The sequence below is a fragment of the Vipera berus genome, assembly GCF_964194415.1.
Source record: "Vipera berus genome assembly, chromosome: 16".
In the NCBI taxonomy this organism is placed as follows: Eukaryota; Metazoa; Chordata; class Lepidosauria; order Squamata; family Viperidae; genus Vipera; species Vipera berus.
In genome coordinates this window covers 7,373,956-7,400,850 of record NC_138219.1, presented here as the reverse complement: position 1 = coordinate 7,400,850, position 26,895 = coordinate 7,373,956, and the positions used below count along the sequence as shown (strand labels likewise).

The 26,895-nt window shown below is 47.6% G+C and overlaps 1 protein-coding gene across 1 annotated transcript in view; it reads left to right on the top strand.

Annotated features, from left to right (window-relative positions):
• Positions 1–4,813: 4,813 nt before the first annotated feature.
• The window catches only part of TMEM151A (transmembrane protein 151A), a gene marked incomplete at both ends in the record, with an annotated part of 43,315 nt that continues 21,233 nt past the window's right edge, over positions 4,814–26,895 (top strand). Inside the window, 5 exons of the mRNA XM_081340268.1 lie at positions 4,814–4,894; positions 15,970–16,038; positions 21,216–21,263; positions 23,582–23,694; positions 25,640–25,783. Coding sequence (XP_081196394.1) covers positions 4,814–4,894; positions 15,970–16,038; positions 21,216–21,263; positions 23,582–23,694; positions 25,640–25,783 — 455 coding nt within the window. The remainder of the gene's footprint in view (positions 4,895–15,969; positions 16,039–21,215; positions 21,264–23,581; positions 23,695–25,639; positions 25,784–26,895) is intronic.

Genomic DNA, 26,895 nt, shown 5'->3' with positions numbered 1-26,895 from the left:
GAGGGGACGGGGCCTTCCTCCCTTCCAACGCAGCTGCTATTCCGAGTTGGGGGTCTTGGGCTGTTTGTCCCCCCACACACACACCACTCCCCTTTTAACTCTGGACAGGGAGGCGGGAGAGGCCGGTGGTCTCTGGCCAGGCCAGGCTTTCCCCGCCCCTGGTCTTTCGGGCTGGGGGAAGACTTCTCTGATGGGTGGGGGGTGGGGTCCCACTCTCTTAGGCAGGATCTGGGTGGCACTTTCTTTTACTGCAAGGGGGGGTCTCGGCCCTCTTCCTCCCCCTCTCCTCTGCCCCCCCTCCTCCGCCGCCCCCCAGCTCAAATCTCTGTTGCTGTTTGGTAGCCCAGAGCAGAGCATTCTCATCTCTGCCCTTTGGTCTGCCTGCTTCCTCCTCCTCCTCCTCCTCCTCCTCCTCCCTTTACGTAGGAGGCCCTCCCCATCAAGGCTGTTGAGGCTGTTTCCCGTCCACTTTTCCTTCCTCCATCTTTCCTTTTTATTCCAGCCAGAATTCTTCCTTTTTCCCAAGTGTCACGTCATTCCTTCCCTGGCCCTTACTGAACCCTTTCTTTTCTTTCTTTCTTTCTTTCTTTCTTTCTTTCTTTCTTTCTTTCTTTCTTTCTTTCTTTCTTTCTTTCTTTCTTTCTTTCTTTCTTTCTTTCTTTCTTTCTTTTCCTTCCTTCCTTCCTTCCTTCCTTCCTTCCTTCCTTCTTCTCCGTCCTCCCCCTCCCTCTTCTTTCTTTTCTTCCTTCCTTCCTTCCTTCCTTCCTTCCTCTTTCTTTCTTTCTTTCTTTCTTTCTTTCTTTTTCTTTCTTTCTTTCTTTCCTTCTTTCTTTCTTTCTTTCTTTCTTTCTTTCTTTTCCTTCCTTCCTTCCTTCCTTTTTCCCTCCCTTCTCTTTCTTCCTTCCTTCCTTCTTTCCTTCTTTCTTCTCCGTCCTCCCCCTCCCTCTTCTTTCTTTCTTTCTTTCTTTCTTTCTTTCTTTCTTTCTTTCTTTCTTTCTTTCTTTTTCTTTCTTTCTTTCGTTCTTTCTCTTTCTTTCTTTCTTTCTTTCTTTCTTTCTTTCTTTCTTTCTTTCTTTCTTTCTTTCTTTCTTTCTTCTCCTCCCACCCTCCTCCTCCTTCTGTCTTTCTTTCCCCTCCTTTGTCGTCTTCCTCCTCCTTTCTTCTTCCTCCTTCTTCTCTTCCTCCTCCTCCTCCTCCTCCCTCTTCTCCTCCCTTCCCCACCATCTTTCAACCCCTCCCTCCCTCCCAGCCACCCCGTCTTCCCAACCTCCCCCTCCATCCCAGCCCACCTCAAGGACCCATGGATGCTCCTTCCTTCGCCAGCCCCTTGGAAAATTCCCCTCCCCTGGACTAGAATGAACCTGTTGGATTCTGTACCCCTTCCGCAAAATGGGGGGGTGGTGGTTTAGGAAGAGGGAGATTTGAGGGGGGGGTGGTCTTCCCCAGCTTCTGCATTCCACAGTCAGTGAATGTAACTCTGCTGGGCTTCCCCCAAGCTTGTGAATAATTTTGTAGGGTCTCCCGTCCGTCCCCCCCCCCCGGGCTCCTCACTTTTTCTCTTTCATTCCCCCCCTCCCACCCCTCGGTGTATCAACGACCAAACGGAGCCCCGGGGATCACTTTTCCCATGCTGCTGGGCCCAGGCCCTGCCAAAGCTGCTCCTTCCCCCCCCCCCACTTTTTTTCTTCTGTTTTTTTTTTTTTTTTAGCAGTAGGAAGTCCTTTCCTTCCCCGGCAACTTGTCTGCCCCGGTGGTCTCTCTTCCTCTTTCCCATCCTCCCCCTCCCGCTTGCTGGCTCGTCCCCCTTCCTCGCCCGACACTCCCCCCTCCCCCGCTCTATTTAAGGAACGTCAGGGACCCACCCCCCCTCCCAGCCGCGGGTGGAAAGTTTCGTCGGCTCTCGATTCGTCGTCCGTTCGTTTTGTTGTTTTCCACAAGTGACATTACAAAACACAGATGAGAGGAAGAGAGAAAAAGAAATTGGGGGGGGGGAGAAATGAATAAAACATAAACCAGCCTCTGCAAAATGAGGGTTTTCCAGGCTCGGTTGCGTGTGTGTGTTTTTTTTTTTTTAGTTTTGTGTTGTTGTTTTTTTTGTTTTGTTTTGTGTTTTTTCTCGTCCTGCACAACTGCGGTGGGTCGCAATCTTTTTAACAGTTCGGTGCGTCGCGGTTTAATTCGATAAGCTCACTTTTAACTCGGCTAAGGATTGGCTTGAAGAGGGTTGTTTCAATCTTGCTAACTTTTCCGAGGGAGGAGACTTCAAAACTCCCAGAATTCCCCAGCTGGCTGGGAACGGCCATTGCTATAGGAAAGTCGAACGCTGCCCTCTGGTGGTAGGAAAGAGAAAAGCACCCAAATGTGGGGAAATTTGCCCAGTTGACGTCCCTGCCACTGACTCAGGCTGGCAATTTATTTGTGCATTTATTTAATTTATATCCCGCCTTTTATTATAAGCCGCCCTGAGTCTTCAGAGAAGGGTGGGATATAAATGGAATTAAAATAAATAAAATAAATAAATAAAATATAAACGGCTCAAGGCAATGAGCATAATATTCCCCGCAACAACAACCCTGTGAGGTGGATTGGCTGCTGTTAAGCAGGTGGGGCGGGATATTTCAACCTCCAGAGAACATCCGTTTTGCAGATTTAATTTAAATACATTTAAAACATTAAATAATTCATTTAATCTGCCTAATGCCGCAGTCGCCTCCTGTTGATGAATCTTTTCCATCCTGCAAAAAAAAACTCCGAGGGGGACAGCAGGGGGCGCTCTCTCACTGCGTGGCTAGCCTGCCACTTCCTTGGGTCTGCAACCTGGCGCCCAGGGGCTCCCATAAAGAATTGCTACAGAGCCAGCTTGCCTGTAGGAAACGCTCCGGTTTCACACAATGCCCTTAAACCAGTTTCTTCCGGAAGGTCTTTCCACTGCCAAGCTAGCTTAGATTTAACCAGGATTGGCTTTGTGCAAGGAGGAGGGCGATTTCCAGCTCAACTATTTGGTAGTTGACGGGTTTTGTGCCAAAGCGCACAACGTACACCTTCAGTCATCTCAGCTAGAAACGGGGTTTATTTAGGAAACAGGTTGGGAGGGCAAACCAGGAATTAGCCATGGTTTAGGATTGTGAGCTAAACCTTGTACAAGAGAGATCTCAATACTGGAAAGGAAGGGGGGGAATCTAGAACCTTGGGCTGCTGTCCAGGTGAAGCTTTCAAATATACCTCAAATTTATATACAGCTTTTTCCTTGCTGCTCTTTTTTTTTGCCACACGACAACCCTGTGAGGTAGGTCGGGCTGATGCCAAATCACCTGGGAGCTTCTGAACTGGACTTCAACTCCCAGAATCCCCCAGTCGGCACTGGTAGACCTCGCCGGAATTCTGGGAGTAAAAGTCACCCCCATCGTCCACTAGCCAAGGTTGAGCACAGACCTATAAAGCTGCCTTTCCTCGGGCAGCAAGGAGGATGGGATTTGTAGTCCAGGCACAGATCTTAGACTTAAGAAGCAAGAATCTCTGTCTGCGGTCAGCATTGACAAGTCTGCTCATCCCAGGTGCCTCTTTGGGCGGGGAAGGATGGGGTCCAGCAGAGACACCCCCCTGGGGGAGGATGGGATTTGTAGTCCGGGGGCAGATCCTAGGAGGTAAGATCTGCAGTCAACACTGACGGGTCTGCTCGTCCCAGGTGCCTCTTTGGGCGGGGAAGGATGGGAGTTGGGGTCCAGCAGAGAGCCCCCCCCGGGGGAGGATGGGATTTGTAGCCGATCCTAGGAAGCAAGATCTGCAGTCTCTGCGGTCAACATTGACGGGTCTAGTCGTCCCAGCTGCCTCTTTGGGCAGGGAAGGATGGGAGTTGGGGTCCAGCAGAGAGCCCCCTCCCCTGGGGGAGGATGGGATTTGTAGCCCGGGCGCAGATCCTAGGAAGCAAGATCTGCAGTCTCTGCGGTCAACATTGACGGGTCTAGTCGTCCCGGCTGCCTCTTTGGGCAGGGAAGGATGGGAGTTGGGGTCCGGCAGAGAGCCCCCTCCCCTGGGGGAGGATGGGATTTGTAGCCCGGGCGCAGATGCTAGGAAGCAAGATCTGCAGTCTCTGCGGTCAACATTGACGGGTCTAGTCGTCCCGGCTGCCTCTTTGGGCAGGGAAGGATGGGAGTCGGGGTCCAGCAGAGAGCCCCCTCCCCTGTGGGAGGATGGGATTTGTAATCCGGGCGCAGATCCTAGGAAGCAAGATCTGCAGTCTCTGCGGTCAACATTGACGGGTCTAGTCGTCCCGGCTGCCGCTTTGGGCCGGGAAGGATGGGAGTCGGGGTCCAGCAGCGAGCCCCTCTCAGCCCGCCCACCCCCACCCTTCCCAAACCCACCTGCTCCAGGAAAGCCGCTCACCTGCTGCTGCGGCCGCTGCAGAGGAGGGGGGGGTGTCCCTCCAAAGCGACCCCGACTCCCCTCCTCCCCCCGCCCCGAAAGAAAACCCCCATCACCCAGGAAGCCTCAGCGACCGGCTGGCACTCCGCAGCCCCTGCTCCCCAGCCCAGGCTGGCCCCTGCGCGCTCACCTGTGCGGCCCCGCCCCCGGCTCCTGGCCCCGCCCCCGGCTCCTCCCCCCGCCCCCCCCCCTCCCCGCTCTCTGGGCGGCGGCAGAGGAGGGCGGCGGAGCCGGGAGGATGCGGGGGGCGTCGCGGCTGCTCCCGCCGGTCTGGTAGCGGCTGCGGCGGCTGTGCGGCCCCCGGCCCGGCGCCTCCCATGGCCCAGTAGCCCCCCGCCCAGGGAGGAGGTCGCCCCGGGCTGCCCCGCCGGCCCCCGCCCGCCCGCCCGCCATGGCCTTCACCTTCGCCGCCTTCTGCTACATGCTCACGCTGGTCCTCTGCGCCTCGCTCATCTTCTTCGTCATCTGGCATGTGAGTGGGGGTCTCTCTCTCTCTCCCTCTCGGAATGGGGGCCGGGGGAGGGCGGAGGGCAGGGGGCGGAAGGACGGGGAAGGGGAGGGCAGCGGGGTCAAGCAGGGGAGGGGGCTCGGGGGCCGGGGGGAGGAGGGGAGGGGGTTCGAGGGCCGAGGAAGGGAGGGCAGGGGGCTCCTTAGCTGCGGAAGGGAGGGGGCAATCAAGGGCCAGAGATAGGAGGGGAGGCGGCTCGGGGGAAGGAGGGGAGGGGGTTCGAGGGCCGAGGAAGGGAGGGCAGGGGGGTCCTTAGCTGCGGAAGGGAGGGGGCAATCAAGGGCCAGAGATAGGAGGGGAGGGGGCTCGGGGGGAGGAGGGGAGGGGGTTCGAGGGCCGAGGAAGGGAGGGCAGGGGGGTCCTTAGCTGCGGAAGGGAGGGGGGAATCAAGGGCCAGAGAAAGCAGGGGAGGGGGCTCGGGGGAAGGAGGGGAGGGGGCTCGGGGGCCGGGTGAAGGAGGGGAGGGGGTCAAGGGCCGAGGAAGGGAGGGGGGAATCAAGGGCCAGAGAAAGCAGGGGAGGGGGCTCGGGGGTCGGGGGAAGGAGGGGAGGGGGCTCCTTAGCTGCGGAAGGGAGGGGGGAATCAAGGGCCAGAGAAAGGAGGGGAGGGGGCTCGGGGGAAGGAGAGGAGGGGGTTCGAGGGCCAAGGAAGGGAGGGGGGAATCAAGGGCCAGAGAAAGGAGGGGAGGGGGCTCAGGGGCCGGGGGAAGGAGGGGAGGGGGTCCAAGGGCTGAGGAAGGGCTAGGAAAGAACTGGATTTTTTTTTGGGGGGGGGGGTTGGAATCAGCACCAAAGACAGGTCCAGGCTCCCTAGCAAGGGTAAGTGGGCTCTCTCTGCCAAACTCCAACCGGGGTGGTGGTGGTGTGTGTGGGGGGGAGCAGTCCAGCTCCTACCATCATTTATCTCAATCTTCAACCCCGTTTTATTGAGGGGAGGGTCTTTCGGCGGGGGGGGGCAGATCTGAGCAATTTGGGAGGGGCAAGAAAGCCCCCCCCCCCGTGAGTCCCTCAAGCAAGCAGGCATGCCTTCGCTCCTAGCAGAGAGAGAGAGGGGGGGGAGGGAGACCCTTGCAATTTGGGTCTCGGGGTGCAAAGCCCGTCTTATTTCTGTCTGGGAAAAAGTGGGGGGTGTCCGTCGGTCTTTTTGAGGGGGGGGTAGCAGAGGAATTTGGATCCATTGGGACCAGAAGGAAAACCATCTACCCATGCTTAAGCCATCCATCTAGATCAAATAGCCCCTAAAAGGGGCCTTGGGGGTGGGGAAGCCCCCTCCCCAAATTCAATTTACTCCTGGCCCCCTCCCTCGCAACTTTCCAGCTATCCCCTACCTCTTTTAGGGGGCTATTAAAAAACAAAATAAGAGGGGGATTTCCCCCCCCTCTTCTTCCCTTCTGGTGACGTGCTCAGGAATCCCAGGAAAGGATTATATATATATATATATATATATATATATATATATATATATATATATATATATATATATATATATATATATATATATATATTCTCCTGTTCCTCCATTTTCTGCCATCCACCTCTCTGCCCCCTCCCCAATTTTCTCTCCTCCATCTGTAACCAAGGAACCTGACTCCGGTTGTCATGGGAACTACATATGTTTACAAAAGAGAGTCCTTTCCTAATAAATGGGATGCTGGCATCAATTTAACTCCTTCCCTGCGGGGGTCTCCTTGGTGTGTGTGTGTGTGTTTTGTGGGGTGGGGGGACAGGATGTGAGGAAAATATATCCCCACAGATCTGATTTGAGTGTAAAAAAGCTTGGAATCCCTGCTTCTTTTTTTAAAATAATAATAATAATAATAATAGATTTGACACACACAAGACGGGCGGAGAACAGTCCAAAGATCCTTAAACCAGGATCCTTAAAGCCGGGGTCCCCATTGCAATATTCAGGAACTAATATTGACATGAATATTGCAAATTATCTGAGCCGGGATAGTTTCAATAGCCTAAGGGGTTATTTTTCAGCTTTATTTTTTGAAATAGGAAAGTCCTTGTAAAGTTGGTTATTTATTTATTTTTTTAAAAAAAATATGCTAGGTGTGTCTCCGTTTAAGGTGTATGTGCTATTTCTTGGTAGGGGGGATTATTTGGGGACCCGTCGTCTAGCTCCAAAAAAGCCCCCCCCCCGCCCCCATTGAAACAGCGGAGGGGGAAGTGTGGATTTCCAGGAGCTGGAGACGGCCACTCCTAGGCAACTTGCCAGTGGCTTAGGTGGAGTTATAATTTCTCTACAGAGGCACTTTGGAGAGCCCGTTTGGTCTAGACTAGCAGTGGTAGGCAACCTTGGCTCTTTTATGACTCGTGGACTTCAACTCCCAGAATTCCTGAGCCCGGCTCAGGAATTCTGGGAGTTGAAGTCCACGAGTCATAAAACAGCCAAGGTTGCCTACCACTGCTCTAGAGGTTAAGGCATCCAGCAAGAAAGCAAGGAGACGGTGAGTTCTAGTTCTGCCTTAGGCGTGAAAGCCGGCTGGGTGACTTTGAGCCAGTCCAGAAGCTTCCTTGGATATGTTTGCCGCCTTGAGTTATTTGTATATGGAATCCTAAGGCCGGAAGGGACCTTGGAGGTCTCCTAGTCTGACCCCCTGCTCAAGGCAGGAGACCTTATACCATGTCAGTCAAATGGCTGTCCCGTCTCGGGGGGGACAGCTCAAGGATACCAACAGATAAATAAACAAATCAAATTATAATTAAAACGCAAGGAATTCAATATCCACTCGGCATTTGCAAGGCTCCAAAGTTTGGGGCGACTGAATGCAGTCTCCTTGGCTTCGTCTTCTCGCCGGAAGCAGGGAGGGTCTTAAATCTGAAGGCCTTCCTGACCTTAAATCTTGGTGGCTGGGTGTGGGAAATATAGTTTTTCGTTTCTGCAACCGAAAACAAAGACCAGAATGCACGCTTAGCCTTTGTCCTTTGCTGGTTTTATTTTTTCCACTCTTGGCAAGAACACCAGCCCAACTGAAACACGCTTTTGCAAGAAACCCAGCCGGGGGTTGAGGATGCTGCCCCCTGCGTTTCTCGGGACCTGAGTTCGAATGCTGCGCAGAGCATTGCCTCTAGGGGATTCTCACGACCGTGCCTCGTGCGTGGGCACCTTCAAATGGCACGCACGCACGCCGGCCTGGCCTGTGTGGTTTTTGGTGACCAGGCTTTTCCCCACCACCTTGGCTCGCTGCGGTGTCTTGCCACCTGCGCGCGACACAGACAGATCCTGAGTTTCTAGTCCTCATGAGGAGAAGGGAGGGTTAGCACGCTGAGCTTGGCAGCCAGCCTTCTCCAAAATATCACTAGACATGGCGAAGCTTGCTAGACATTGAAAACAGGCTCAATAAGTGGAGGCACCTAGGTTTTTGGGGGGTGGGGGTGGGGTTTCCACAGTTACCGTTTGGGGGGGAAATTGATTGTCTTTTAGGATTTATGCGTGACTGCTGAGGTGTGAGGTCCCCCCTTTTCTGACCTCTGTTTTTTTAATTTCTCAATTGGCACCTCTATTTTGAGAAATATTCCGCGATCCAAAATAAGCCTTTGCCAAGGCTGGCAAAGCGCTGGATGCCAAAATTAATTGATCCGACTCGGAGACAGTGTCTTAAAAAAAGCCATCGAGGAATGGATTTTTTTCATTTTTCCAGAGGTTACAACACCGTATTTCTTTTTTCAAAGGCATCCCTGTCTGAGGAACGGAAAATCAAAGAGAACGATGCGTTTCCCTTGGGCTAAGTTCAATCTTGGAAAAATCTTGTAAACAGGCATCAGACACACACACCCCGCCGCCGCCGCCTTCACCAGCCCTGACGACGTTCCCTAGTTGGGTAATGAGATGTCTGCAAGCCAATAACCCCAGCTCAGTCAGCACCAGAGTTTGTATAATCTTAGCTAAAGATCAAACAAACTTGATTAAGCTGAATTAAGCAACCATTTGTCTGAAATGGGATAGGGTTTCCTGCCTGAGCAGGGGGCTGGATTAGAAGACCTCTAAAGTCCCTTCCAACTGTGTTATTCTGTTAGTTTTCGAATCAGCTGGCTTGGGCTGACACCAGGGACTAGCCACTTAGTTTTCATCAATTGCTCCATCCTACAGAAGGGAGGATTTCATGCGTCCTTCCAGAGGTGACAAGTTTTAGATCCCTTGGGTGGAAAGGACTAGCTGGCTGGGAAGGATGGGAGATGTAGTCTCTGGCTGCCATTGGCTGGGCTGGGCAGGGGATTCAATACATCTGAATTCGCACCAAGAATCAAAGATATCATTTGTGGATTATCTAGAGGGGGGCAGAGACCCTCAATGGATCCCAGCTCCACCCACCCACCCCTTGTCTGCTGGGTGCAGATTTAACACACAAATACCCCAAAATTGACAGCTCTGGTTGCCCTAGCAACCGACAGTACCTTCAAGGTGAAAAGAAGAATAAAAACAGAGTTCGTTGCTTTCCGGTATATTATTTCTCCGTTTTCTTCCCCCGCGTCTCTGTCATTCTAGGGTATTCTCAGGGACACACACACACACACCAATGAGCCCCCAGAATATTGGGTGGGGGGAGAGATGACATTAGCCCAGCTTCCAAATTTCCAAACTTTTGGGCCCCCACCAAGGATGGGAAGGAAGAAAGAAAAAAAGGGGGGGTTGTGAGAAAACAAGGCCGAGGCAACCAAACGTCGCCCCCACTTCCTGGCACGGCTGCCGTGATTCGGCTTGGCAGGCTTCAGACGCAAATACAGATCGAAGGGGTGCCAAAAAAACACACAACCCTCCGAGCATTTTGCAGAGAAAAGGATACAAGAGATTATCCCGCTGGCTAACTGGAAGGCAGAAGGTTTTAACAGGATGGGGATTTTTTTTAAAAAAAGGGGAAAAAAAGAGTCAATCAGAATCAAGAAGAGAAGGGGCCTTGGAGGTCTTCTAGTCCCACCCCCTGCTCGAGCATCTCCATTTCAGACAAGTGACTTGTCCAGTCTCTTCTTGAAAACCTCCAGTGTTGGAGCATTCACCACCTCTGGTGTCCAGCTGTTCCACTGGTTCATTGTCCTCCCTGTTAGGAAGTTTCTCCTTAATTCCAGGTTGCTTCTCTCCTGGATGAGTTTCCATCCATCCTTTCTTGTCCTGCCTTCTGGTGCTTTGGAGAAATAGGTAGAAACCCCTCCGCTCCCCCCATCTTCTTTTTTGGCAGCCCTTCAAATACTGGAAGACTGTGATCCTGTCCCCCCGCCCCCCAGTCCTTCTTTTCCCTAGATTGGCCATACCCAATTCCTGCGACCGTTCTTCGTATCTTTTTGCCATCGCAGTTGGAGAATTTAGCAGGCTGGCTTGTTGGTCTTTCACTCCGGATATAAAGCGAGGAGTGCAAATTCCCTCCCTGATCAAAGATTTGGGTCAATTCTTAGGCCGATCTAATTTTTGCGTGACCTTAATCGAGGAGGCAATTCAGAGAACGTTATTTTTCTTTATTTTTTTAAAAGCTAGGCTGAAACCTCAAGAAACGGGACCACTAATACAGGGAGTCCTTGACACGCGACCAAAATAGACCCCCAAATTTCTGCTGCTAAGCCAGGCAGATCTTAAGCTGAGTTTTGCCCCGTTTTAAGGCCTTTACGGGCACGGCGGTTAAGGGAATCACTGCAGCGGTTCTCTTAGTCACGCCGTCGTTAAGCGGATCCAGCTTCCCCATTGACTTTTTGCTTGTTGGAAGGTCACCTGACCCCGGGAGGCTGTGACCGTCGTAAATAAGAGTCAGTTGCCAAGCTTCTGGATTTTGATTGCGTGACCGCGGGTGGGGGGTGAATGCCGCCACGGTCGTAAAAGTGTGAAAACCAGTCCTAAGTTCCTTTCTCCAGTGCCGTTGTAACTTTGAACGGTCATTAAATGTGGTGCCGTAAGTCGAGGATGCTTTTTTGCCCCCCCACCCCCTCCAAATTCATCCTTCGCTGACTTTTTAACGCAGGACCCTAAAATGTCAAGATCAGCCATATGGATATGGATAGGAGTCGTGCTTTTTTGGTTCCAGGCCTAATCCATATTTTTTATTTTTTTTATTTTTTGGTTAAGGTGAAGTGGTAGGAGAGACTCCCACACCTTGGTTCGAAAGAAAACTCTCAAAACTTAAAAATCTTAAACCTTGGCTTGTTCAGGCGGGCAGTCCCTTAACCCCGAACCTCCCAAACCTGGCTAACGCTTCCAGGTCCGAATAAGAATAATCAAAGGCGACGTTTACATCAGCTCAGCGTTTGCAGGACTTCAAAGTTTGGGGTTGATGTCGTGGGAGATTCATTTTCTTAGTTCAGGGAGCTGGTTAAAGCTGGAAGCCGTGAGGGTCTTAAAAGCTTAAAAATAGCTTTTTTTTTTCTTTGCCGAATCCCGGTTTCACGGCTATCAGGGCTGACAATGGCAAGTGCCATTCGGAAGGCAGAGCAGAAACAATTGTTCTGAAATTGTTTCTCCCGATGCCGGATGGATCCTGGAGAGAGACGCATGTCTGGAAAAACGCCTGTGCGATTTGCACGGTGCTTTAAAATGTGAACCGTGCCGGGAAGGCGGGGTCGGGGGAGAAAGAAGTCTTTTTACAGGCTGCAGTCCTCCAGTTACAACAGCTCGCTTAGTGGCCGTTCAAAGTTACGAAAAAAGGCACTGGGAAAAGGGACTTAGGACCGTTTTTCAAGCTTACGACCGTTGCATCATCCCCCCACGGTCACAGGATGAAAAGATTCTGCCACTTGGCAACTGACTCGGATTTATGTCGGTTGTAGTGCCCCGCGGTCATGTGATTCCCCGTTGCAGATTTCCGAGCAGCCAAGTCTCGCTTTAACAACCGTGTCATTCATTTAACAACTGCAGGGATCCACTTCGCCAGGCTGACAAGAAAAGCCCTCAAATGGGGCCAAACCCGCTTAAGGCATTTTCTCGCTTAGCGACCTTAGATTTTGGGCGTCCGTCGCGGTCGTAGGTTGAAGGCCACCTGCATTTGCAGAATTTGGCTCTGTTTTCCATCCGAGGCCGGAGAAAGTTTGAATGCAAAGTGCAATCCTTTCCCTAAGCAGTTGTCCCCAGGATTTTCCCGTTCGGCTCTGTTTCAAATTCAGTGTGGTGGGGGAAAAAAACACGTGATTTTTAGACACGCATGACAAGGCAACAGGAATGTCTCCTTCAGGTGGGGAAAATCTGTTCGCTCCAGGCTTGGGAGCGAACCGAGGGCCATAAATCTTGGTTTTCTGACCGGGAGAACATTTCTAGAGAAGTGTATTTTGGGAGGATTCAATTCTCCACGATGGCTTTTGGGGCCCGGAGACGGCGAGACGGCGAGATGGGGTTAATGTCCCGTTTCCTTAGCCTTCCGAATTCTCCGATGCCCTGTGCATTTTCTGACTGTCTCTTTCATGGAGCTCTCCAGCGTCCTGAATCACCTCCTGAAAAAAATCACCCTTTGATCTGTAATTGGGAAAAGGAGATGGCATCAGAGGATCCGCGGCTGAGAATCAGTCCTGGGAAAAGTGGCCCAGATGCGGCTTTTCATCAGCTTAGGACACGGGGGGAGGGGAAGGGAAGTTGTGTGAGAAAAGGAAAGGGGAGAAGGGAGGGAGGGAAGGAGAGAAGGGAGGAAGAAAAGGATGGAATGTGGGAAGGAAAGGAGGAAGGAGAGAAGGGAGGGAGGGAAGAAGGAAGGAAGGAAAGGATGGAATGTGGGAAGGAAAGGAGGAAAGAGAGAAGGGAAGAAGGAAGGAAGGGAGGGAGGAAGAAGGAAGGAAAGGATAGAATGTGGGAAGGAAAGGAGGAAGGGAAGAAGGAAGGAAGGAAGGAAGGAAGGAAGGAAAGGATGGAATGTGGGAAGGAAGGGAGGGAGGGAAGAAGGAAGAAAAGGATGGAATGTGGGAAGGAAGGAAGGAAAGAGAGAAGGGAGAGAGGAAGGGGTGGAACTTGGGAGAGAGGGAGGAAGGAAGGGGTGGAGCATGGGAGGGAGGAAAGGAAGGAAGGAAGGAAGGAAGGAAGGAAGGAAGGAAGGAAGGAAGGAATATGGGGGAAGGGAGGGGAATTCTGGGAGTTGAATTCCAAGCATCCAGCTGACAAGGTTGAGAAACACAGGAAGGAAGGAAGGAAGGAAGGAAGGAAGGAAGGAAGGAAGGAAGGAAGGAAGGAAGGAAGGAAGGAAGGAAGGAAGGACATGGGAATGAGAAAAGATGGAAGAGAAAAGGAAAAAAAATCAGGTTCATGAGGTCTAGAAACCTGTACTTTTTTAAAAAAAGGTGTCATCTGAAGACAGAATTTGTTTCCTTGTAGGGGTGCATAGCCTATTTGAGTGAATGCAATGCCGGTGTCTCCTTCAACCACCTTTAAGCACTACATTGAGGCAGTGGTGGGATTCAAATACGGGAACCACCGGTTCTGTGCGTGGATGCCGCTTCCTGGAAGTCCATTCTGGCCGTGGGCAACAAAAGAATTAGCTACCGGTTCTGCCGAAGTGGTGCGAACTGGCTGAATCCCACCACTGCATTGAGGGCTTGCACCAAGCCTCCGATAAATCTTTTCCATTTCTCCCTTTGTCGATAAGCCGAAATGTGCAGATCAGGCTGGTATTATTTCTTTTTTTCTTGCCACCTACACGCTCCTTTTTCACTGCAACCCTCCTGTTGAACCTTTAGGAAACAGTTCTTCTTTTTTCAAAAAAATATTTATTTTTATTTTTTTAGAAAAAAATTATTCACCTCTTTTTTTTTAACCAAAAAAAATATATATCTGGTACCCGGTAGACAGTAAGGGGTGGGGGGGGGGGAGAAAGTAAGTGCAGGCAGATTCAGGAAGGAGAAAGACACCCGTGGTGTGAAAATTGCTCCGGCTGGGCACACAGAAGTGAGGGTGTCAGCGTTGCTAGGCATTTTTTCCCGGGCTTCAGTGGGACTCAGCAGGCTTTTGACAGGTGATGGATGTAATTCGTGCTTTGACTGTCACTGGAGGAAAAAAAAGAAAAAAAGATGAATTTCCAAACCGGGGAGGGGTTAGGATTAGAGCTCCGGACCCATAACAACAAACACGTGCTCGAGATGTTGCGGATGCTCCAACACTGGAAGTTTTTAAGAGGAGATTGGACAACCATTTGTCTGAAATGGGATAGGGTTTCCTGCCTGAGCAGGGGGTTGGACTAGAAGACCTCCAAAGTCCCTTCCAACTCCTATTCTATTCTATTCTATTCTATTCTATTCTATTCTATTCTATTCTATTCTATTCTATTCTATTCTATTCTATTCTATTCTATTCTATTCTATTCTATTCTATTCTATTCTATTCTATTATTCTATTATATTCCTTTCCATATTTTATTCTACTCTATTCTATTCTATATTTTTTTTTACACACACACATCCCTTTCTCATCTTTCTTTTCCTGTCTTGTCTTCCCGCTCAGAAAGATCCCCCAGTGGTGCCCTTTCCTCCTGGAAGACCCGCTCGCCCTCGTGAGCCGTCTCCGCTGTCCTTTTCTCGCCCCTGGCAAGTCTCTCCTCGTCGTTAACAGCAGCAGGCGACGTTGCGTGGGCAGGGAAGCGCCTATTATGGGCTGGAGTAGAAAGATCCCTTCTAAATGAAAGGATTTTTTTTAAAAAAAACATATATATATATATTATTTTGTCATGCTGGGAGGCAGCAAAAGTTCAGCTTCTCCGCCAGCAGAGGACAAGGGACCTGGGGAGACGTGGGCGGTTCTGGCAACGTCATCAGCCGTGCTGGGCTTCCATAGATTTCTTTTTTTGTGGGGCGGTGGGGGAAATAAAGAGAGAGAGAGAGAGAGAATTAAAGTGTCTTTTTTGCTCCAGAGAGATGCCACCAGGAAAGTGATCCGGTTTGACTCAGCCAGCTTGGCAGGCTTTTGCAGGCCATTGTGTTCCTGAGAAGATGCCACAGTGGAGAATGGCAGATGGGGCTGAAGATCAGCCTGTGTGTTTGTGTGTGTGTGTGTACACGCAGCATGGTGGCTAAGGCAGGAGAGTGGCGGCAAAGATGAGAAAATGCCAAAGTTATGAAATTTAGAATTAGAATTAGAACAGAACAGAATAAGAAATAAGAATAGAATAGAATAGAATAGAATAGAATAGAATAGAATAGAATAGAATAGAATAGAATAGAATAGAATAGAATAGAATAGAATAGAACAGAATAAGAAATAAGAATGGAATGGAATGGAATGGAATGGAATGGAATGGAATAGAATAGTATAAGAAATAGAGAATAGAATAGAATAGAATAGTGGAATGAAGAATAGAATAGAATAGAATAGAATAGAATAGAATAGAATAGAATAGAATAGAATGGAATGGAATAAGAAATAAGAGAATGGAATGGAATGGAATGGAATGAAATGGAATGGAATAGAATAGAATAGAATAGTATAAGAAATAGAGAATAGAATAGAATAGAATAGTGGAATGAAGAATAGAATAGAATAGAATAGAATAGAATAGAATAGAATAGAATAGAATAGAATAGAATAGAATAGAATAAGAAATAAGAGAATGGAATGGAATGGAATGGAATAGAATAGTGGAATGAATAGAATAGAATAGAATTACGGGATAGAACAGAACAGAACAGAATAGAATAGAATAGAATAGAATAGAATAGAATAGAATAGAATAGAATAGAATAGAATAGAATAGAATAGAATAGAATAAGAAATAGGAATGGAATGGAATGCAAGGGTTGATGGGAATTGGAGTTCAACAACCTCCAGAGCTCCAGTCCAGGGCTAACTTCTAAACTCCAAAATGTTCCCCTCTCAGTTTAAAGGTTTAAAGGTGTGGATAAAACCTGACGCACTGACTCCCCTGTGCTTTCAGGGTGCACCCCGTTTTATTTACTTTTTCATCCTTTCCTTATGGAACATCCATGTAAGTTTCGCGATACGCAGGAATGACGGTTGCTGGTTATAACGGGGGACCTGCTGCGTGATTTTTTCCCTTGCCCCGTGAACAAGAATATTTTCTAAATTCCTTTCTCTGTCTCTCTGTCTCTCTCTCTCTCTCTCTCTTTCTTTCTTTCTTTCTCTAGATAATCGCCTTTGACGAATTGCACATAGATTTTAAGAATCCCATCGACCAGGGCAATCCAGCCAGGGCAGTAAGTCTAAACATATCATGTCCGAGGTGTGTCTGTCTCTGTCTCCATTTGTTTGTCTTCTCTCTCTCCTTTCCTGCGCTCTCTTCCAGGTCCTCCTTCCTCGCTGGTCAAAAAAAAAAGCAGAAAAAAATCCATTTATTTCCTCTGTTTGGTTGGGTGGCCTGGAGGATACACTTATGGCAAAGTCTTTTTTTTTAAAAAAAAAATCCCCCCCCCTTTTATATCGACCCAAATGCATTCGAGAGGGTTTGCACCGTAATTTCTGTAGAGATATATACGGATGGTCCTCGAGTTAATTGCTGATATAATTTAGGAAGAGATTGATTGCCCAGCCGTTTGTCAGGAACGGTATAGATAGAGCAAAATGGACATTGCCAACAAACTCGGAGTTCTTGTACCTTTCTAGGCTGCCCTATGTATGTTTCCTGGTAAAATACATGGGAAAATCACACTGGAGGAAAATTCCACTTAGGGTTAGGGTTAGGTCACCATGGACTCATACAGCAAAATGGACACCGCCAACAAACTCCCGAGTTCTTGGGTATGGTTAGGAGGGCGCTAACTTTTCTAGGCTGCCCTATCTATGTTTCCTGGGAAAATACATGGGAAAATCCCATTGGAGGAAAATTCCATTTAGGGTTAGGGTTAGGTCACCATGGACTCATAGAGCAAAATGGACACCGCCAACAAACTCCCGAGTTCTTGGGTATGGTTAGGAGGGCGCTAACTTTTCTAGGCTGCCCTATCTATGTTTCCTGGGAAAATACATGGGAAAATCCCATTGGAGGAAAATTCCATTTAGGGTTAGGGTTAGGTCACCATGAACTCATACAGCAAAATGGACACCGCCAACAAACTCCCGAGTTCTTGGGTATGGTTAGGAGGGCGCTAACTTTTCTAGGCTGCCCTATCTATGTTTCCTGGGAAAATACATGGGAAAATCCCATTGGAGGAAAATTCCATTTAGGGTTAGGGTTAGGTCACCATGGACTCATAGAGCAAAATGGACACCGCCAACAAACTCCCGAGTTCTTGGGTATGGTTAGGAGGGCGCTAACTTTTCTAGGCTGCCCTATCTATGTTTCCTGGGAAAATACATGGGAAAATCCCATTGGAGGAAAATTCCATTTAGGGTTAGGGTTAGGTCACCATGAACTCATACAGCAAAATGGACACCGCCAACAAACTCCCGAGTTCTTGGGTATGGTTAGGAGGGCGCTAACTTTTCTAGGCTGCCCTATCTATGTTTCCTGGGAAAATACATGGGAAAATCCCATTGGAGGAAAATTCCATTTAGGGTTAGGGTTAGGTCACCATGGACTCATAGAGCAAAATGGACACTGCCAACAAACTCCCGAGTTCTTGGGTATGGTTAGGAGGGCGCTAACTTTTCTAGGCTGCCCTATCTATGTTTCCTGGTAAAATACATGGGAAAATCCCATTGGAGGAAAATTCCACTTAGGGTTAGGTCACCATGGACTCATAGAGCAAAATGGACATCGCCAACAAACTTGGAGTTCTTGGGTATGGTTAGGAGGGCGCTAACTTTTCTAGGCTGCCCTATCTATGTTTCCTGGGAAAATACATGGGAAAATCCCATTGGAGGAAAATTCCATTTAGGGTTAGGGTTAGGTCACCATGGACTCATAGAGCAAAATGGACACTGCCAACAAACTCCCGAGTTCTTGGGTATGGTTAGGAGGGCGCTAACTTTTCTAGGCTGCCCTATCTATGTTTCCTGGGAAAATACATGGGAAAATCCCATTGGAGGAAAATTCCATTTAGGGTTAGGGTTAGGTCACCATGGACTCATAGAGCAAAATGGACACTGCCAACAAACTCCCGAGTTCTTGGGTATGGTTAGGAGGGCGCTAACTTTTCTAGGCTGCCCTATCTATGTTTCCTGGGAAAATACATGGGAAAATCCCATTGGAGGAAAATTCCATTTAGGGTTAGGGTTAGGTCACCATGGACTCATAGAGCAAAATGGACACTGCCAACAAACTCCCGAGTTCTTGGGTATGGTTAGGAGGGCGCTAACTTTTCTAGGCTGCCCTATCTATGTTTCCTGGTAAAATACATGGGAAAATCCCATTGGAGGAAAATTCCACTTAGGGTTAGGTCACCATGGACTCATAGAGCAAAATGGACATCGCCAACAAACTTGGAGTTCTTGGGTATGGTTAGGAGGGCGCTAACTTTTCTAGGCTGCCCTATCTATGTTTCCTGGGAAAATACATGGGAAAATCCCATTGGAGGAAAATTCCATTTAGGGTTAGGGTTAGGTCACCATGGACTCATAGAGCAAAATGGACACTGCCAACAAACTCCCGAGTTCTTGGGTATGGTTAGGAGGGCGCTAACTTTTCTAGGCTGCCCTATCTATGTTTCCTGGGAAAATACATGGGAAAATCCCATTGGAGGAAAATTCCACTTAGGGTTAGGGTTAGGTCACCATGAGCTCAGAGAGCAAAATGGACATCGCCAACAAACTCGAGAGTTCTTGGGTAGCCTATTTTTTTTTTTAACAAAAATGATGCAAGGGTAGTAATTGAGTCCAACGGTTCTGTTGCTAAGTGAGACAGTTGTGAGTTTTGCCCCATTTTGCATGCTGTGTGCGTTGTTAACTGAAGCACTGCATTTGTTAAGTGAAATCTTTTTAAATGAATCTTTCTTCCCCCGTTGACTTGGCTGGTCAGAAGGTCACAAAAGGGGATTGCGTGACCCCGGGAGGCTGCGACCGCCATAACTATGAGTCAGTTGCCAACAGTCAGAATTTGGAGATGCAACGGTCGTAAGGCTGAACAAAAGGTCACCTTTTTCACTGCCGTCGTAATTCCGAACAGCCACTAAACGAACGTCGTCAGCCAAGCGCTCCCTGTAATATCTCTGTTTTTATTCCTCTCTTGCTGGGACTCTCGCTCGCCTAGAGGTGTGAATGCCTCCTTTTATTTTATTTTTATTTTGCTTCCCAGTCTAAAATTCAGCGGGAAATTGCCAGTTTTAGCAACCGTGTCCGAAGGCTCTTTAGGGGCTGCAGAAAATGCATTATACTTCAGTCACTAAGTGAACAGTTTTAAGTCGAGGACCGCAGTACTTGGATCTTCTCGCTTTCTTTTCTTTTTTTATAGTTTGCCATTTTCCAGAGGAGCTTTGATGCAGGAGGGAGGGGGGGAAAGGAGCTGTTTTCCCGAGCTTTTGGCTAGACGAAAGCTCTGTATTTTTTGAAAAAAGGAGAAACCCCTTTTTTTAAAAAAAAAATTCAGAATCCAGATCCTCGTCCCAGGCGGACCTGATTAAACGGTTTCTTGCAGGCGAGGAAGCCCCCATGAGCTAAAAGGAGAACATTGCAAGATTAGCAAAAGGCATCTTGCAAAGTCCCAGATCTTTGCAACGGCCTCGAAATTGTGGCTGGCACTGAGATGTCTCTCGGCTGGCCCATTGCATCCTCAAGGTATAAATAGTGCCGTCTGACCTCAATTTTTATTTTTTTATTTTTATTTTTTTCCCCTTCTGATCCCACCGGGCGTAGAACGAGGTTGATGCCCTGGATCTTTTTTAAAAAAAAAACAACAGAAAAAACACACTTGCAAGCTCCGGACTGCGCAGGTGGAAAAATCTAAAGGCTGTCGCCGTGCTTTTCCACCGTCTTTGCACGGAATCTCAAAATAATAGCCCTGGAAAGTTTTGCATGCCGACGCAAAGAAATGGAGCGGAGATTTCAACTCGGAAAAAAGAGGGATCTCCTGCCCTTTAGAGCCACGGAGCTTTTGCAGGCATTTCATTGCCAAACTAGGTAACCTCATCAGTGCTAGAAGGGAGAAGGGTTTGCAAGGAGGAGGAGGAGGAGGAGGAGGAGGAGGAGGAGGACTATGGGTCCTTAATGCTCTCTGAGCTTGGTGGTTTCCTTTCAGACATGTCTTGACCCAACTAGGCAGCATCATCTGTGCTAGAAGTGAGGTGGATTTGGGAGGAGGAGGTGGAGATGTGGGGTCCTTGATGCTCTCTGAGCTTGGCGGCTTTCTTGCAGACATTTCACGACCCAACTAGGTAGCATCATCAGTGCTAGAAGGGAGGAGGGTTTGCGAGGAGGAGGAGGAGGAGGAGGAGGAGGAAGAAAAGGAGGAGGATGATGACTATGGGTCCTTAATGCTCTCTGAGCTTGGTGCTTTCCTTTCAGACATGTGTTGACCCAACTAGGCAACATCATCTGTGCTAGAAGTGAGGTGGATTTGGGAGGAGGAGGTGGAGATGTGGGGTCCTTGATGCTCTCTGAGCTTGGCGGCTTTCTTGCAGGCTTTTCACCACCCAACTAGGGAACATCATCAGTGCTAGAAGGGAGTGGGGTTTGTGGAGAGGAAGAGGAGGACTGTGGGGTCTTTCGGCTGTCTGAGCCTGGTGGTTTTCTTGCAGACGTTTCATTACCAAACTAGGTAACTTCATCAGTGCTAAGGAGAATGGGGCTTGCTCCCTGCAAACAAGCTCCTTGTACATAAACAGAGAGCAAATCCATCTCCTTCTAGCACTGATGATAATTACCTACTTGGGTCATAAAATGTCTGCAAGCAAATAGCCAAGCTCGGAGAGCACCAAGGACCCCACGGTTCACCCTGAGCCACAAATAGTCTCTCCTTTTTGATATCAGCCAAAGCTTATGACTTCCAGTTCCCGAATTCAGTTAGAATTTGGACCTGGACCAGGCGCCCACTTCACAACTCCACAACCTTGGCTTTTTTCATGAGATCTGGGAACTTTAGTTCTCAGCTTCCATCTGGAAGCCATAAGCTCCCCGTCTGGGATTTGCAGCCAAGAAGCCTTACCCCATCCATCCTTGCACTCTTCACTTACCTCAATCTTCCCCATCTGTAAAATGGGCTTCAGAAGTGGGGCATTTTTCGTGATGCCCAAGCGACTGTACCACAGAGGCCCGTTCTGGGGACGCATGTGGCTTTTCTCCAGGCGACTCCCTCAAATGTCTGAAAATTTTAAAATAAAATAAGAATATCAAGCTTAGGGCTAACTTGACGGATTGAGGATCTTTTTCGGTGGTTTTGCAAAAATGGGGAAATCTTTTTGCAGCCCCCAACTTAAGTCACCCAACCCTTCTCTTCCCTCCATTGTACTTATTATCCCTGCCGCAAGCGATGGTTTCAACATGTTTTATATTTCCCCCGCAGAGAGAGAGGTTGAAAAATGTCGAACGCATCTGTTGCCTTTTGAGAAAAGTGAGTATGGCTCCTTTTTTCCACTGCATTTAATTTTCTTTCCCCCCACCCTCCTAAAGATCCCTTTCTAAGGAGCGCCAGTTTCTGGATATGTCTGTTCAAAGCTGAAGGACCCGAGGTGTTAATATCAATTTCTAATGACTTAGTAAGGCCACACTTGCAATGCGGCATCCAGTTTTGGGTTTTCACAGTACAAGAAAAGATGCTGAGACTCTGGAAAGGGTGCAAAGGAGAGCAGCAAAGATGATTAGGGGACAGGAGGCTAAAACATACGAAGAACGGTTGCTGGAATTGGCTTTGATTTGTTTAATGAAAAGAAGGACCAGTGGGGACAGGATAGCAGTCTTCCAATCTCTCAGGGGCTGCCCCAAAGAAGAGGGAGTCAAGCTATTCTCCAAGGCACCTGAAGGCAGGACAAGAAGCAACGGATGGAAACTCATCAATGAGAGAAGCAACCTGGAACTAAGGAGAAGTTTCCTGACAGAATTCCTTCCTTCCTTCCTTCCTTCCTTCCTTCCTTCCTTCCTTTCTTCCTTCCTTCCTTCCTTCCTTCCTTCCTTTCCACTTCCCTTTCCTTCCTTCCTTCCCCCTTCCTTCCTCCCTCCTTCTCTCCCTCCTCTTCCCCTTCCTTCCTTCCCTCTTTCCATCCTTCCCTTCCCCACCCGTTCCTTCTTTCTTTCCTTTCTTTCCCTTCCTTCCTTCCTTCCTTCCTTCCTTCCTTCCTTCCTTCCTTCCTTCCTTCCTTCCTTCCTGTCCATCTGTTCTAGCCATCCATCCATCCACCCATCCATCTCCTATCTATCTCTGTCTGTCTGTCTATCTGTCTCTCTCTCTCTTTGTGTGTGTGTGTGTCCAGCCATCTATCCGTCCATCCCTCCATCTTCTACCTTTTTCTCCCTCCCTCCCTCCCTCCCTCCCTCTCCGTCTCAAAAATGCAAGTACAGTTATCAATAAGATCCAGCTTCTTGTTCTTAACAAAGTTCTGACTTTCTAAAATGAGCTGTAAACCACCAGGGTTTTTTTCTGGGGGGCGTTCACCGCCCAGGATTATTCTTGTCTGGAAGTGTGGCTATGTACAAATGTACGCACGCACATAGACACACACTACAAAGTGAGGTCTGTTCCTCTCAAAGCTGTTGCCAAGTTTGTTCCTGTCAGTCTAAATTAAGCTAAAATGAACAAAGGAAGTGGTTTGTGCATTGGGGTTAGTGATGGGGAAGCTTGGGCAAAATTACCCGAAAGAGATTTGTTCAGCCTGGTGTAAGAAAAGCCTTAAGTTGACCCCTTAATTTGGCCCTCCTTCTGTCTTGAAATCAACACACCCATCGCAATATATTGCATTGTATTGCATTATTTTGTTGCATTACTATAATACATTGTGCTGCATTACTATATTGCGTCATCGCATTATACATTATGCGGCATTCTTATATTGCATTATTTCATTGCATTCCATTGCATTATTATATATTATGCTGCATTCTTATATTGCATTCTTACATTGCTTTATGTTGCATTATTATGCTGCACTACTATATTGCATTACGTTGCCTTGTTGCATTACAATACATTATGTTGCATTCTTATGTTGCATTAATATACTGCATTTATATTCTCATATTGCACTCTTACCTTATTTTACTACATAATTATATTCCCTTTTGATCCTGTATTATTGCCATATTATTTTTGCATTATTACACAGCATTATTCTTACATTATCATTTATTTTTGCAAAAGCAGATCCGGCTTAGGAACCAAATGTCAGCTAGTTCATCCAAGCTAGTTCATCCAATCTTAGATTTATGACAGAGATGTTGTGACACCTGACAAAACGTTAGGCTGTTCACACAATTGTCATGAATTCATTAGCCAGCCAGTGACTATTAATAAGCATAAAACCTACGGTTGATTTTTTTTCTTTCTCTCTCATCTTTTCTATCTGAGTTTTTTTTAAAAAAAAATAAGATTAAAGATTGCCTTGTTAATTATGCAAGCCCCCAATAAATAAAACGAGGGGGGGGAAATCTTTTTTTTTTGGAGGCAGACGGGGCAGCTGTACAAAAATCCCTTTTGATAACGTTGGCATCGCTCCGATTAGAAAAGGGAGCGTTGAATAAATCCCTTTATATCGGAAGGATTTTGTGCAGGAGAAAGAAGCTGTCTTGCTGGGTAATTGTGCTGTGGGGATTTCCTGAGGATAATGGTTTTGTACCTAAGGGGTTGCGAACCGTAAGCAGAGAACACAACAATCCCCAACAAAAATTTCAGCTCTTTCCATCTGATGGGGGAATCTGAGTTTGTTTTTTTTCTTACAGCTTGTGGTTCCGGAATATTCGATCCACGGACTCTTCTGCCTGATGTTCCTCTGCGCGGCTGAATGGGTGACTCTGGGCCTCAATATCCCCCTCTTGTTCTACCATTTGTGGAGGTAAGCCCCCCACCCCTTTATCCCTCCCGGCGGCCTCCTTCGCCCACCCGGGGGGGGGGGGCTTCCCGTCAGACAGCAGCCAGCAAAAGGAAAGCAGCATCAGGTGGCAACTGGCCAGGCACACAGTTGCAAATTTTTAAAAAAGTATTTATTTATTTTTTTAAAAAAATCATTTTTAAGGAAGGATTTTGCTTCTTCTCCTGGGGAGGGAACTCAGTAGTAAAATGCAGGGGATAGGTTAGTGGAAATTCTTACTGTATATCTTTAAGGACAATCCCTTCCTTCCTTCCTTCCTTCCTTCCTTCCTTCCTTCCTTCCTTCCTTCCTTCCTTCCTTCCTTCCTTCTTCCCTCCCTCCCTCCCTTCCTTCTCACTCTTTTCCTTCCTTCTTTCCTTCCTTCCTTCCTTCCTTCTTCCCTCCCTCCCTCCCTCCCTCCCTTCTCACTCTCTTTTCCTTCCTTCCTTCCCTTCCTTCTTCCTTTCCCATTTCCCCCTAATCCTTCCTTCCTCCCTGTCTCTCTCCTTTCTCATGATCTTTTCCTTCCTTCCTTCCTTCCTTCCTTCCTTCCTTCCTTCCTTCCTTCCCTCCCTCCCTTCCTCACGTGACCCCGGGATGCTTCCCCCATCACAAATACATTTATTAAATAAAAATCAATCACTAAATAAATACGTTCTGGTTGCCAAGCACCTGAATCATAAACCTGTGATGACGGTCATAAGTAGAGGACCGGTTGTAAGTCACTTTCAGTGCCATTGCCGCTTCGAACAGTCGCTAAGCGAAAGGAAATACTGCTAAGATTGTAAGCCGCCCTGAGTCTTCGGAGAAGGGCGGGATATAAATGGAATTTTTTTAAAAAAAACCTTCGAGGACTTAAACCTGTTAGAAACTTTTCTTCCTGTATTGAAAATGAGAAAAAAAAAAGTTGGGGAATTTTCTTTTTCACAGATGCTATTTTGTCGTTTATATACGTCATTAGGCAATGTGTGTGTCCTTGTTTGTTGCAGTGTGCAAAAATAGACCCTAGCGGGGCAAATCTGCGTATATATTTCATCTATATCGAAATAGCTCGTTTTGGTTCTAAAAAAAGAACAGACGGGACATCCTTCTGATTCTGTTTTGGAAATTAGATTTCGGGGTGTGGAAGAGAAGCTTGGCGTTATTAAATAGAAAGTAGCAGGAATCCAATGAAATCCCAATTTTTTTAAAAAAGTCCCCAAAATTCAATTGTTTTTTTTTCCCCTCGTCCTTCTGTCTGAGTGTTGAGTTGGTGAGATTTGATCTCGTGATCTTGAGTTGGTGAAGTTCCATCCTAATAAATTCTGGACGGCTGTGTTTTTAATTTGGAGTCTGATGGGTTTTCTTCTGGGGTGCAAAACCTCAGAATTGGTCATGTCGGGGTCAAAAAGAGCCATTTTCACACTGGGCCATTGTGAGGCCACAATTGGTCATTCTGCGGCCACAATTGGTCATTCTGAGGACACAGTTGGTCATTCTGAGGCCACAATTGGTCATTCTGAGGTCAGAATTGGTCATTCTGAGGTCAAACTGGATCATTCTGAGGCCATAATTGGTCATTCTGAGGTCAGAATTGGTCATTCTGAGGCCACAGTTGGTCATTCTGAGGCCACAATTGGTCATTCTGAGGTCAGAATTGGTCATTCTGAGGTCAAACTGGATCATTCTGAGGCCATAATTGGTCATTCTGAGGTCAGAATTGGTCATTCTGAGGCCACAGTTGGTCATTCTGAGGCCACAATTGGTCATTCTGAGGTCAAAATCGGCCACCTTGAGTTCACAGTTAGCCATTTTGAGGTCAGAAATTGGCCGTTTTCCGATCAGAGGTAGCCATCTTGAGGCCATCGTTGGTCAGATTGGACATTTTAGAAACCTCTGATTTTTTTTTCCTTTTTATTTATTTTCATTTGTCTGCCTTTCTTCTCTCCAGGTACTTTCACCGCCCGGCAGATGGTTCTGAAGTCATGTATGATGCAGTCTCTATCATGAATGCTGACATCTTAAATTATTGCCAGAAAGAATCATGGTGCAAACTGGCTTTTTATCTGTTGTCTTTCTTCTATTATCTGTACAGGTGAGTCCCGATTTTTACAGGTCTCCATAGCTGTTTAAATTTTACCCCACTTTTCTCTCATCGATTATCCAAAAGTCACTAGAAACATTGCCATGAATAAGATCTCGACTTATGGCAGGAAGGAAGGAAGCGAGGGAGGAAGGAAGGAAGGAAGGAAGGAAGGAAGGAAGGAAGGAAGGAAGGAAGGAAGGAAGGAAGGAAGGAAGGAATTAATTGAATTAATTTATTGGTGGAATGGAAATATTGATGGAACAGGAATCACTTGACAGAATGGAAGGGATTTATGGATTGAACTGAATTATGGATGGAACTGATTTAATGAAGGAGTGGGATTTTTTTTTATTTACTTATAAATCAAACTTCTTAACTGACCATCTCCCTTGCAGAAGGGCAGTACACCTTTTCATCAATATAATAAAACATTAAAACGAATAGTTTTGGATTGAAACATTTGAAGAAAGTTATTGACGGAAGGGAATTGGTTTGATCGAAAGGAATGGATTCACTGGTGGAACGGATGTGAGATTATTGGATCGGTGTATTGTTCGACTGAATGGGGTTGATTAAATTTGGTGATTTAATCCGGGGAGCCGGATATGCAAGGCACCCCATTGCCCCCTCCCCCCGTTTTCCCCAACCCTCCTGCATTTTGCAAATGTGCACCCGTGACCCCCCTTCTTCTTCCTTCTCCCTCCTCTTTCAATCGATCCACTTTTTGTACGACGGTCCCAGGCCAGCAAGTAAGAGCATGAAAACAATAATAATAGTAAGGAATTAAAATAAAAGTCAGACGGAATAATCCATTGCGGTTGGTGGTGGGTTAACGGTGGGCCGTTCAAGCTGGCCTAATTTTACATACAGCAGAGCAGAATTTGGCCAGAGGAACTATAGCTAGTCCTTGACTTAACACACATACACACAAACACCAACAACACACAAGCACACGGGGGTCTTCTGTCCCCAGGCCTGAAACATAACTAGTTCTTGGCTAATTTTCTTCTCCGTCTTGCTTATTCTTTTAGCCTTCCTTTTCTTTTCTCCTAACGTTCCCCCCCATTTTTTTTTTGCATTAGTGACACCCCAAACACACTTTTTCCAGGGCTGTTGCAACG